We start from the raw sequence: 12,997 nt of genomic DNA, 5'->3' as shown, positions 1-12,997 counted from the left end.
CTTATTTTTCCCTTTCAGGGTTGGATGAATGAGATGTTTTTGTACGACCCTGAGACCTATCACCCGGCTCTCACCCACTCCGTGTTTGTGATGTTAGAAGGTACAACATTGAAACGCTGCTATCCAAAAATCAGCCTTCCCCGGAGGTCTATCTATGGGGAGGAGATAGCAGAGACTGTCTTTGTCAGTCATCAAACCAACAACTTGGCCAATGCCCAGGTAAGGGGTAGACTGTCCACCAAACATTGTCCGAAACTAGAAAAAAAAAACATGGCTGCTTTTTCCAAAAACAAATCTGTCTACTGTAAAACTACAGCTCAGCCCCATTCCATAACAGTTTTTGGGAATTACTGTATGGCCCATATCTTGGAGTGTCCTACAGTGGGGTCAAAATTGGTCTTATGAACCCTAACCCTATATACAACTTCTATTGACTTAAAGGGGTACTCCACTACCCCAAGATTCGGAACATTGTGTTCCGAACGCTGGGTGCAGGCTGTGGGGGTCGTGTGGTCATGGCCACGCCCCTCGTGACATCACACCATGCCCCCTCAATGTAAGTCTATGGGAGGGGGCGTGGCAGTCGCCACGCCCCCTCCCATAGACTTACATTGAGGGGGCATGGCGTAACATCACTAGGGGAGTGGCCATGATGGCACGACCCCCACAACCCACACCCAGTGTTCGGAACACAGTGTTCCGAACACTGGGGAGGTGGAGTACCCCTTTAAGCACTGACGCCATTAAATGTTATACCATCCTATATGTTATGGCTGTTGGTCATCTAGAGCTTCTGGTTATGATGACAATGGTGATTGTTTTAGGTATTTCTATATCCCGATGGACTGGCAAACAAGAGACTTTGGAATAAAAAATATCCAATCTGCATCCAGCTATCTGATCCTGACAATACAGAAGTGGAGCATGAAGAACCCGCAGACAGAGAAACTGAGAATGGAGAGAATCCGAGAAGAGATCCAGACAGTTGTCAAAAGTCAAGTGGAGAGTGTAAGACAGGGACATTATATCTGTTTGGAAGGACGGGGAGGGAGAAGGAAGAATGGCATCAACACCTGGTCAGGGCTTCTCAAGGGTCCATGGCCGGAAAGGAAGATGCCAACAGAGGTGAGAGCAAGACAGGTAAGTAGGAGTTAACTAGTAAGTGCCTTAAAGGGGTACTCCACTGCGCTGCTAGACATCTTATACCCTATCCAAAGGATAGGGCAGTGGTTCCCAATCTTTTTCGGCTTGGGGAACCTGACTCGGAACTTTTATCCGCAGGGTACCCCTACCGAATTTTATGAGCACTACATCAGTTTATCTGTTGACTGTAGATTACAGTGCTGCTTTATACAGCAACTCACATGTGACGTCTTCTAAAATCAGCGTCGTTCCCTTCCCTTCTCCGCGCCATCATTACAATTTCTTCCAGCCACAATTCTGAGTGACAGAGGGGTGTAGAGGAGTGTACATGGATGACAGAGGGGTGTAGAGGAGTGTACATGGATGACAGAGGGGTGTAGAGGAGTGTACATGGATGACAGAGGGGTGTAGAGGAGTGTACATGGGTGACAGAGGGGTGTAGAGGAGTGTACATGGATGACAGAGGGGTGTAGAGGAGTGTACATGGGTGACAGAGGGGTGTAGAGGAGTGTACATGGATGACAGAGGGGTGTAGAGGAGTGTACATGGATGACAGAGGGGTGTAGAGGAGTGTACATGGGTGACAGAGGGGTGTAGAGGAGTGTACATGGATGACAGAGGGGTGTAGAGGAGTGTACATGGATGACAGAGGGGTGTAGAGGAGTGTACATGGGTGACAGAGGGGTGTAGTGGAGTGTACATGGGTGACAGAGGGGTGTAGAGGAGTGTACATGGGTGACAGAGGGGTGTAGTGGAGTGTACATGGGTGACAGAGGGGTGTAGAGGAGTGTACATGGGTGACAGAGGGGTGTAGAGGAGTGTACATGGATGACAGAGGGGTGTAGAGGAGTGTACATGGATGACAGAGGGGTGTAGAGGAGTGTACATGGGTGACAGAGGGGTGTAGAGGAGTGTACATGGGTGACAGAGGGGTGTAGCGGAGTGTACATGGGTGACAGAGGGGTGTCGAGGAGTGTACATGGGTGACAGAGGGGTGTAGAGGGGTGTACATGGGTGACAGAGGGGTGTAGAGGAGTGTACATGGATGACAGAGGGGTGTAGAGGAGTGTACATGGATGACAGAGGGGTGTAGAGGAGTGTACATGGATGACAGAGGGGTGTAGAGGAGTGTACATGGGTGACAGAGGGGTGTAGAGGAGTGTACATGGATGACAGAGGGGTGTAGAGGAGTGTACATGGGTGACAGAGGGGTGTAGAGGGGTGTACATGGGTGACAGAGGGGTGTAGAGGAGTGTACATGGGTGACAGAGGGGTGTAGAGGAGTGTACATGGGTGACAGAGGGGTGTAGAGGGGTGTACATGGGTGACAGAGGGGTGTAGAGGAGTGTACATGGGTGACAGAGGGGTGTAGTGGAGTGTACATGGGTGACAGAGGGGTGTAGAGGAGTGTACATGGGTGACAGAGGGGTGTAGAGGAGTGTACATGGATGACAGAGGGGTGTAGAGGAGTGTACATGGGTGACAGAGGGGTGTACATGGGTGACAGGGGGTGTAGAATAGTGTACATGGGTGACAGACCGGTGTTGAGGGGTGTACATGGGTGACAGATGGGTGTAGAAGAGTGTACATGGGTGACAGTGGGGCGTAGGGGGTGACAGAGGGGTGTACATAGGTAACAGGGGTGTTGGGGGCGTTGAGGGGTGTACATGGGTGACAGATGGGTGACGGGGGGCGTAGGGGGTGACAGAGGGGTGGACAGGAATGACATGGAGGTAACAGAGGGGTTGACAGGGGTGACAAAGGGACAGAGGGGGGGGTGAACATGGGTGACAGGGGCGGACAAGGTGGACATGGATGATAGGAAAGTGGACAACGGTGAAAGTAGGTAACAGAGGGGTGATAAAGGGGGGTGGACAGGGGTGACAGAGGGAAGAGGGTGCATTACCTTAATTAAGCTGAGCTGTTTTTCAATATCCTTCTGCAGGGGGCCGGAAGGATAGTCCTGGATAGTCCCCTTCCCAGCCCGTGCGCCTGTGACTCACAGTGCTACTGGGGGAGGGGGACACTGTGTACGCAGTGCACATGTACACGCAATGCGCACGCAGGCTTCCCTTCCTCCCTGCGCTGCCATGATTCACAGGCCGGGGCGGGAGATTTAAAAAAGAAAATTGACCTCGGATAGGGCCTGACAGGACCCCGGGGTTCCTAGGAATCACTGGGATAGGGGATAAGATGTCTGATTGTGGGGGTCCCGCTGCACCCTGCATTCTAAACAAACGTTGGGTTCCTGCGGCAGTGGTCGCGTTATCACGCCACGCCCCCTCATGATGTCACGCCACACCCCCTCCATTCACGCACCTTCTCCAATAGACATGAATGGAGGGGGTTGTGACATCATGAGGGGCGTGGTGTGACGTCATGATCACAGCCTCCGGCTCCGAGCGTTCTGAACAAAATGTTCAGAATGCTGGAGCACCGGAGTACCCCTTTAAAATGTCTAGGGTTTTTATGGTTCCTGTCTGACTTGGACTTCTCCTTTACCTGCTCCTTATTTAGGGTCACTACCAAACCCCCTTTCCAGTCCATGTAGTTGGGGAGGCACAAGCAACAGCAGCGTTGAGAGCACTGAGGACACTTCCCATATGTTCAAACCAAAGGACTTGGCAGGGAACGTCAGGCAGAAGATCCTCTTGGACTATGACACTTACATGTCCAGGTTCATCGCAACGGAGCCAACAAGCCCAGCCCAAAGCCCCCAACAGAGCACTGCAAGCAGCCCCACTCCATCGAAAAAGGTTGTATTTGTGGTAGCGTGGTGTGATGATGTTGTTACCCTAGGGGCAGATGTTGTTACCCTAGGGGCAGATGGCATTAACTCCTTGTATTTGTGACGCCAAGTTACGGACAACGGTAGCTTTACTGAGGGTAGACAGATGGTAAAGTCTACACAGTTCATCCAGGGCCCAAGGAGGTGACCAGTGACTCAGAGACCTTAAAGAGGTACTCCGGTGAAAGCCTTTTTTCTTTTAAATCAACTGGTGGCAGAAAGTTAAACATATTTGTAAATTACTTCTATTAAAAAATCTTAATCCTTCCTGTACTTATTAGCTGCTGAATACTACAGAGGAAATTATTTTCTTTTTGGAATGCTCTCTGATGACATCACGAGCACAGTTCTCTCTGCTGACATTATTATAATAATAATAACATTTTATTTATTGTTGTCCTTAGTGGGATTTGAACCCAAGTCCCCAGCACTGCAAGGCAGCAGTGCTAACCATTAAGCCACCATGCTGCCCTTAGCAGACAGCTGCTATGCTCGTGATGTCATCAGTGTTCCAAAAAGAAAGGAATTTCCTCTGTAGCATTCAGCAGCTAATAAGTAGTGGAAGGATTAAGATTTTTTAATAGAAGTAATTTACAAATATGTTTAACTTTCTGCCACCAGTTGATTTCAAAGAAAAAAGGTTTTCACCGGAGTACCCCTTTAAGGGCTTGCTGGAACTTGTAGTAGGACTGGACAATTGAATGCAGACCACGCTGACTTGACAGATGACAGGGACTGACTTGACTCATAAAGCTGTGACTTTATCTTACTTGACTTGATGGTGGCTGCAGGACTGGACTTTGAGGTCTCCAACACTCTGGACACACACACTAGACAAGACTGCACTGGACCTCAGCTGGAAGAGAGAGAGAAGCTCCACCCAGGGCTTATATGGGGGAGACTAGCAGGGAGCCCATAGGTCACTCTTGGGGTCACCTGGTCACTGGTACCTCCTGGGTAACAATCACATGATATAACTCTTAAAGATACAAGACATTTTATAATACAATACACTGCAGAACATATGTACAGGGGGAAACAGGAGCAAGGGGCCCCAGGGACACTGAAGGAGGCTGCCTGACAGGACAGCAAGGGTACGGGGTAACATCTCCTGTACTGGGCCACCACATATTGTATCCTGCTTGTATTGTACTTCCATTGTAGTCACGATGTTGACATGTTGTCTTCTCACCCATAAGCATTAGCCATGTTTTTGGAAAGGGTCCTAAGTCTAATTCAGTGTCTCTACCTTCACTCAGCACCCTATGGAACAGTCCCTCTCCAGTAACCTCAATGTATGCTGGATCAATGCCTTCATTGGACGGATATTCTGGGACTTCTTGCGGGAGAAGTATTGGGAAGATGCAGTGGCCAATAAAATCCAGAAAAAGTTGACCAAAATCAAGGTAGGATTATGAGTGGACATGTACAACTGGAATCTATAGATATATAAATTAGTTAGGAGTAGCCGTATTAGTCCAGTGATATAAAAAGCAACATCATCGGTAGTTGCAGTATCTTGTAATAACCTTTTTTATTGGACTAACAAAATTTTGTGGAGAAGCTTTCGGGATTCCTCAAGTCATAAGCATTTCTGAGCTCACATCTGCACAAATTCTGAGGCCTCCCACAACGACAAGACACACAACATCAAGGGACAATACTCCTGCACCACAGAGAATGTAGTCTACAGGATGTTACATTGGGGAGACCAGTCAGCCACTCAATACAAGGATGAACCTCCACAGATCGTCCATCAACAACCATAGAGAAAAGGACTATTGCACCCCCCCCCCCAGTTGGACACCACTTCACTCAAACAGGTCACTCCCTACAGGACCTCAAAATCAAGATCCTGAAAAGAAACTTCAAGAACACCCAGGAAAGAAAGACATTTGAAGCCAAAATAATAGTTCTTTATGACTCCAAGAACAGAGGACTTAATGTGGATTTAAGCTTCTTATCCCATTATCAAAATTTCCTATAAACTTTGCTAAACTGTCTTCCCTCTCCCTGCTCTGACACCATTACACCCCTGCTCCCCCTCCCCTGTCTAGTCTTATCTTCAGTCTATGGTTCTGTAGTATAATTGTCCTTTCTCCTCTGTCCAGTGTAACCACCATTCTCACCTCTGCTCTCCAGCCCCCCCCCCCCCCCCCTCCTCATCCTTATCTGTATCTATCGTCCTATAGCTATACAATTTATGGCCCAACTTAATGTCCATTCTCCACATATGTTGTTTTAACCCCTGCATATCTGTGAGATAGAACCTGTGTTTTCTCCTTGTGAGCTCAGAAATGCTTATGACTTGATAAAGGGAGGAATCCCGAAAGCTTCTCTACAAAATCTTGTTAGTCCAATAAAAAAGGTATTACAAGATACTGCAACTACCGATGATTTTGCTATATATATATATATATATATATATATATATATATATATATATAACTCAATGGCCCTCTACTAAGAGTGTTGTGTAGGTTTCTTTGTGGGTTTTAATTCCCTACAATTTATTTTCCACGGTATTTACTAAGGTTTCCCTACATTTTCCACTTTCCCTACATTTTGCATTTTTTTTTACACATGCTCTGATCTGTCGGGTTTTCCTCAGCTCAATTCCACCACATTTTCTGTGGAAACCTTAGTAAATATGTTGGGTTTTTGTTTAAAGTCCCATGCAAATCAATGGGAAATATATGTTCCCACATAACTTCCATACGGCGGGAGATATTTCAATACCTCGTACACATATTACAGGTCGGGATAGGAGGTCGGGATAGGAGGTCGGGATAGGAGGTCGAGATAGGAGGACGGGCTAGGAGGTCGGGATAGGAGGTCGGGATAGGAGGATGGCATAGGAGGTCGGGATAGGAGGACGGGATAGGAGGAAGGGATAGGAGGACCGGGATAGGAGGTCGGGATAAGAGGACAGGATAGGAGGTCGGGATAGGTGGTCGGGATAGGAGGACGGGATAGGAGGTTGGGATAGGAGGATGGGATAGGAGGACGGGATAGGAGGTCGGTATAGGAGGACGGGATAGGAGGACCAGGATAGGAGGACGGGATAGGAGATCGAGATAGGAGATCGAGATTGGGAGGTTGGGATAGGAGGTCGGGATAGGAGGCCGGGATAGGAGGTCGGGATAGGAGGTCGGGATAGGAGGTCGGGATAGGAGGTCAGAATAGGAGGTCAGGATAGGAGGTCGAGATAGGAGGGATAGGAGGTGGGGATAGGAGGATGGGATAGGAGGTCGGGATAGGAGGTTGGGATATGAGGATGGGATATGAGGTCGAGATAGGAGGACGGGATAGGAGGTCAGGATATGGGGTTGGGATATGACAACAATATATGAGGACGGGATATTAAGTCAAAAGCTTCCTCCTTTTAGGAAGGAAAAACCGGGCAACGCCGGGTATTCAGCTAGTTTACAAATAAAAAAAGGAGATGGAGCTGGCCACTTTATCTCAAGGGTGGAACAAATGGTGGACGGAGTAGACAGCAGCATAGGGGAGTGATTTTTGGGAATTTAGAAAAAAACAAAACACGATATTGTGTATACTCAGAGTACATAGGAATGCAGCACTTCATTCATAGGTACAGTGGTCCCCACAACATACGATGGTAAATGGTTTCAGACGAACCATCGTTTGTTGAAACCATCGTATGTGAAGGGATTCGTACCATGGATTATACTCGTGTGTCCCCACCACTCCGGTCCGTCAGTTCGCCGCTCCTCCGATGCCGTATCACTACGACACCACTGCCCGTCGCTGTCATCATGTCGCTGCTCACATCGCCCCTATGGGGCGACGTGATGATGGCGATAGAGAGTGACAGCGCAGGGCAGCGGCAGCAGCGAAAGGACAGGCTGGAGCGGCGGGGACATGTAAGTATCGTTCAGCGGGGCACATGGGGCACATTAAATGGCAGCAGCTGAGGCAGTCACCAGCAGGATAGCCGTTTTTGCAATGGCCCCGACATACAGACGCATCGTATGTTGAAATGATCATATGTCGGGGTCATCGCATTTCGGGGGGACCACTGAGGACCAGAAGCTGCCATTGGATTGTGTCCTATAGGATATGAAATATGTATGTGACAATGTTTATATTCTCTACAATATTCTCTGTTCAATATCTTTCCCCCAGTTGCCAAATTTTATGAACGAGCTGACGCTGGCAGAACTGGATATGGGGACATCACTCCCCCAAATACTGTCCATCTCCACCCCAAGCGTGAATGAAAGAGGTGAGTGTTATCCGAATACCACGTGGCATCTGTACGGTAGAGGAAGACCCTATACCAGTGTTTCCCAACCAGGGTGCCTCCAGCTGTTGCAAAACTACAACTCCCAGCATGCCCGGACAGCCGGAGGCTGTCCGGGCATGCTGGGAGTTGTAGTTTTGCAACAGCTGGAGGCACCCTGGTTGAGAAACACTGCCCTGTAGAATATGGAGTGGGGGTTTAGTTCTAATTAGGGCAGCCCCTAAAGTGAGATGATACAATATGGTGGTATGACCGTATGAACCATCAACCAGAACGTAGAAGTTGCTGAGTTGCCCATAGCAACCAATCAGATCGCTACTTTCATTTTCAGAGGCCTTTTCAAAAATGAAAGAAGCCATCTGATTGGTTGCTACGGGCAACCCAGCAACTAACTAAATCTCCCCCCATAGACCATCTTCTCTGTAAACCTTTGCCCATCCCTACGGTATTACTACAGCTTAGTAGATATGTGCCCAGTCTTGTGAAGATGCCCATTAATAGGCCCTGACATCCCAGGCACAAAAGCGTCTATTTATACCGTACGCAGCTCCGGAGCGAGCGAATTACCTTCTCATTACGGAACATTGGAAGAGGAGGCGCATTATATGCATCATTACAATCTGTTCTCTGAAGACAATTCTGGAAATCTCTGCCAAAATAGCCAAAAATGTGCGCTATACAAATATGTGAACATTTATTTAAAGGGGTTATCCAGGAAAAAACTTATATATATATATATATATATATATATATATATATATATATATATATATAAATATATACTGGCTCCCTCCAGAAAGTTAAACAGATTTGTAAATGACTTGTATTAATAAAATCTTAATCCTTTCAGTACTTATGAGCTGCTGAAGTTGAGTTGTTCTTTTCTGTTCTCTCTGATGACACCTGTCTCGGGAACTGTTCAGAGTAGAAGCAGAGTAGAAGCAAATCCCCATAACAAACCTCTTCTACTCTGTGCAGTTCCCGAGACAAGCAGAGATGTCAGCAGAGAGCACTGTTTACAGACAGATAAGAACAACTCAACTTCAGCAGCTGATAGTTATTGGAAGGGTTAAGATTTTTTAATAGAAGTAATTTACAAATCTGTGTAACTTTCTGGAGCCGGTTGAGATATATATATATATATATATATATATATATATATATATATATGAAAAAAAAAGTTTTTTCCTGGAATACCCCTTTAATTCCGGTATCAAGGAGACATGGTGGGTAGATCAGAAGTTCTGGATTACTGGAATGTTATAGAAAATTTACCCGTAAGCCTAAAATAAAAAATCATATGACTTTAGCCGGGGAAACTTTGGAAATTGTTCTTTTTTTTTCCCCCGCACCTTCTGATGCTGGATCACTGGAATGTATAATACTTTTACCATCAACATGTTACCTTAATGAGTTTGATTTAAAGGGGTACTCCAGGGGAAAACAAATGTTTTCAAATCAACTGGTGCCAGAAAGTTATACAGATTTGTAAATGACTTTTATATAAAAATCTTAATCCTTCCAGTACTTATCAGCTGCTGTATGCTCCAGAGGAAGTTGTGTAGTTCTTTCCAGTCTGACCACACTGCTCTCTGCTGACACCTCTGTCCATGTCAGGAACTGCCCAAAGTAGGAGCAAATACAACTTCTTCTGGAGCATACAGCAGCTGATAAGTACTGGAAGGATTAAGATTTTTAGTAATTTACAAATCTGTATAACTTTCTGATTTGAAAACATTTCTTTTTTCCACCTGAGTACCCCTTTAATGAAAGTTTTGACTTGTATGAAGTTGTTATATGGTATCTAACTTCATATGGAGGCATATGTATTGTGAGACAATGACATGTATGGTGATGAGGATCGCTATATTTCCCCAAGGGAACTGTAACATGTGGTTACCAGGTATCAGGAGGCAAAAACTAGGTGAAATATTAGAAATCCAGAAAATAGTTAAAATCCCTGATAAGGCTTAGCTTGCTGGAGAATTTGGTCCTTTTATTGGGCCTGTTTTTTTTTTTTTTTTGGACTGGATAAAAGGCAGGTTTGGTTGTGGGGCCTTTCATCCCTTTCCTGGGCCAGTCCTGATTGTCATGACCGACGGAGTGGACAGGGAGAGTGAGCCCTAAGCTGTCCCTAGAAACACTCTCCCTGCCTACTTTCCCATCCACCCTAAATGGCGGATCGACAACTATGGTGCCGGTCCCTTCCTGCGCTAAAGTGAAATGGCCATAAAGGTACACAAGTAATACTGAACATAGTCAGGAACAGATCAGAAATGAAACAGGAATACAAAAACCAGAACAGACAAACCAGGCAGGATACAAATACCAACAGGGCAGGATATAGCGTATAACATACAGTTCTGAAACCGTAATTAATCAGCAGAAACCAGGAGATGGAGGGGATGAACAGATGAACTGATTGTAACACATCAAACAGGTCAGGAAACAAAGAACACTGTACTAAATAAAAGCGTTAAAAAAGTCCGATCAATACAAAAATGATACCGCTAAAAACTTCAAATCATGGCGCAAAAATGAGTCCTCATACCGCCCCGTACGCAGAAAAATAAAAAAGTTATGGGGGTCTGAAGATGATAATTTTAAACGTATACATTTTTCTGCATGTAGTTATGATTTTTTCCAGAAGAAGGACAAAATCAAACCTATATAAGTAGGGGATCATTTTAACCATATGGACCTACAGAATAAAGGGAAGGTGTCATTTTTACCCAAAAAATTTACTGCGTAGAAACGGAAGCCACCAAATGTAGCAAAATGGCATTTTTTCTTCTATTTTGTCGTACAATGATTTTTTTCCCGTTTCGCCGTAGATTTTTGGGTAAAATGACTGATGTCATTACAAAGTAGAATTGGTGGCGCAAAAAATAAGCCATCATATGGATTTTTAGCTGCAAAATTGAAAGGGTTATGACTCTTAAAAGGTATGGAGGAAAAAACGAAAGTGCAAAAACTGAAAAACCCTCCGTCCCCAAGGGGTTAAAATTTGGGTATAACACTGCTTAAAGGGGTACTCTCATGGAAAACTTTTTTTTTTTTATCAACTGACTGGTTAAACAGATTTGTAAATTACTTCTATTAAAACATTGTTAATCCTTCCAGTACTTTTTAGGGGCTGTATACTACAGAGGAAATGCTTTTCTTTCTGGATTTATCTTCTGTCATGAGCACAGTGCTCTCTGCTGCTGACCTCTCCTGTCCATTTTAGGAACTGTCCAGAGCAGAAGAAAATCGCCATAGCAAACATATGCTGCTCTGGACAGTTCCTAAAATGGACAGCAGAGGTCAGCAGAGAGCACTGTGCTCGTGACAGAAGAGAAATTCAAAAAGAAAAGCATTTCCTCTGTAGTATACAGCCCCTAAAAAGTGCTGGAAAGATTAAGATTTTTTATGGAGGCACCGTATGGCGGCACAATATTGAATTATTATGATCTGTTATGAGGAGATGCCTGGAATGGAATTTAGCTCCAATCTTAGTTTTTTAATGTCGCCCAGCTACTGCCAAGTTGCTGTCACCCCCACCTCCGCCCCACATGTTCCTCTGTGCTGGACTATAATGATGTCGACAGCCCGATCCATCGAGTGTTATTGCAGTTTGGCTGCCAAGGGCTTCTCTCCTTGTGCCATTTCAGGGATTAGTTGGCAGCAGCTGTTGCCACTGGCAAGGGACAGTGCCACGTGCTTGACGTTAACCGCCGCAAATAAATACCGTAATGAGAAAACAAGTCGCTTCAAGGAGACCACTCGAAATTACGGACCGAGGACTAAGCATGAGATTATCGGTGTTTACTGTTAAATTCTATCAACCTCCAATATGTTGTGTGCCTCCAGCTGTTGCAAAACTACAATTCCCAGCATGCCCGGACAGCCGAAGGCTGTCCGGGCATGCTGGGAGTTGTAGTTTTGAAACAGCTGAAGGTAGAAAAAGAGCAAAGGTTTTGATTGTTGCGTGTTTTTTTTATGTAGTTACAATTCCACCTTAAATAATTCCACCTTAAAAGGGGTACTCCGGTGGAAAACTTTTTTTTTTAATCAACTGGTGCCAGAAAGTTAAACAGATTTGTAAATTACGTCTATTAAAAAATCTTAAACCTTCCAGTACTTATTAGCTGCTGAATACTACACAGGAAATTCTTTTCTTTTTGGAATACAGTGCTCTCTGCTGACATCACGAGCACAGTGCTCTCTGCTGACTTCTCTGTCCATTTTAGGAACTGTCCAGAGCAGCATATGTTTGCTATGGGGATTTTCTCCTACTCTTTACAAATTCTTAAAATGGACAGAGATGTCAGCAGAGAGCACTGTGCTCGTGATGTCAGCAGAGAGCTCTGTGTTCCAAAAAGAAAATAATTTCCTCAGTAGTATTCAGCAGCTAATAAGTACTGGAAGGATTAAGATTTTATAGAAGTAATTTACAAATCTGTTTAACTTTCTGGCACCAGTTAATAAAAAAAAAAAAAAGTTTCCACAGGAGTACCCCTTTAAATACTCTCTATCACAGGCTTCATGTAAAGCGCCAAAACTTATAAATGCTAAAAATTTTACTACCAATGAAGGGGATGTGGAGGATGCTCTTAGGGTATGTTCACACAGTAGGAAAATGTGCGGAATGTCTACACGGGTGAATTATCTGCCGGTCGTCAGGATCGCTTGGAAATGCGTCGTCTCGTAGATTTCCGAGCGAAATCCACAAAAGAATAGACATATCTCTGCTTTTTGTGGACATTGGAATCGGGATTTCCGCGGTGGAAACATCTGCCACGGAAATTCCACTGTGT

The 12,997-nt window shown here is 45.3% G+C and overlaps 1 protein-coding gene across 3 annotated transcripts in view; it reads left to right on the top strand.

Annotated features, from left to right (window-relative positions):
- Positions 1-18: 18 nt before the first annotated feature.
- Positions 19-12,997, top strand: part of LOC130283923 (testis-expressed protein 2-like) — a gene marked incomplete at its 5' end in the record, with an annotated part of 32,363 nt that continues 19,384 nt past the window's right edge. For 2 of the 3 annotated variants that reach the window (XR_008846879.1, XM_056533688.1), the window contains 5 exon segments: positions 19-219; positions 825-1,140; positions 3,661-3,899; positions 5,191-5,337; positions 8,081-8,180. Coding sequence is in view for 2 of the 3 variants with exons in the window: in XM_056533688.1 (XP_056389663.1) it covers positions 19-219; positions 825-1,140; positions 3,661-3,899; positions 5,191-5,337; positions 8,081-8,180 (1,003 nt within the window). 3 annotated transcript variants of the gene reach the window in all.

The sequence above is a fragment of the Hyla sarda genome, chromosome 8 (assembly GCF_029499605.1).
Source record: "Hyla sarda isolate aHylSar1 chromosome 8, aHylSar1.hap1, whole genome shotgun sequence".
Lineage (NCBI taxonomy): Eukaryota > Metazoa > Chordata > Amphibia > Anura > Hylidae > Hyla > Hyla sarda.
This window is presented reverse-complemented; position numbering and strand designations above follow the sequence as displayed.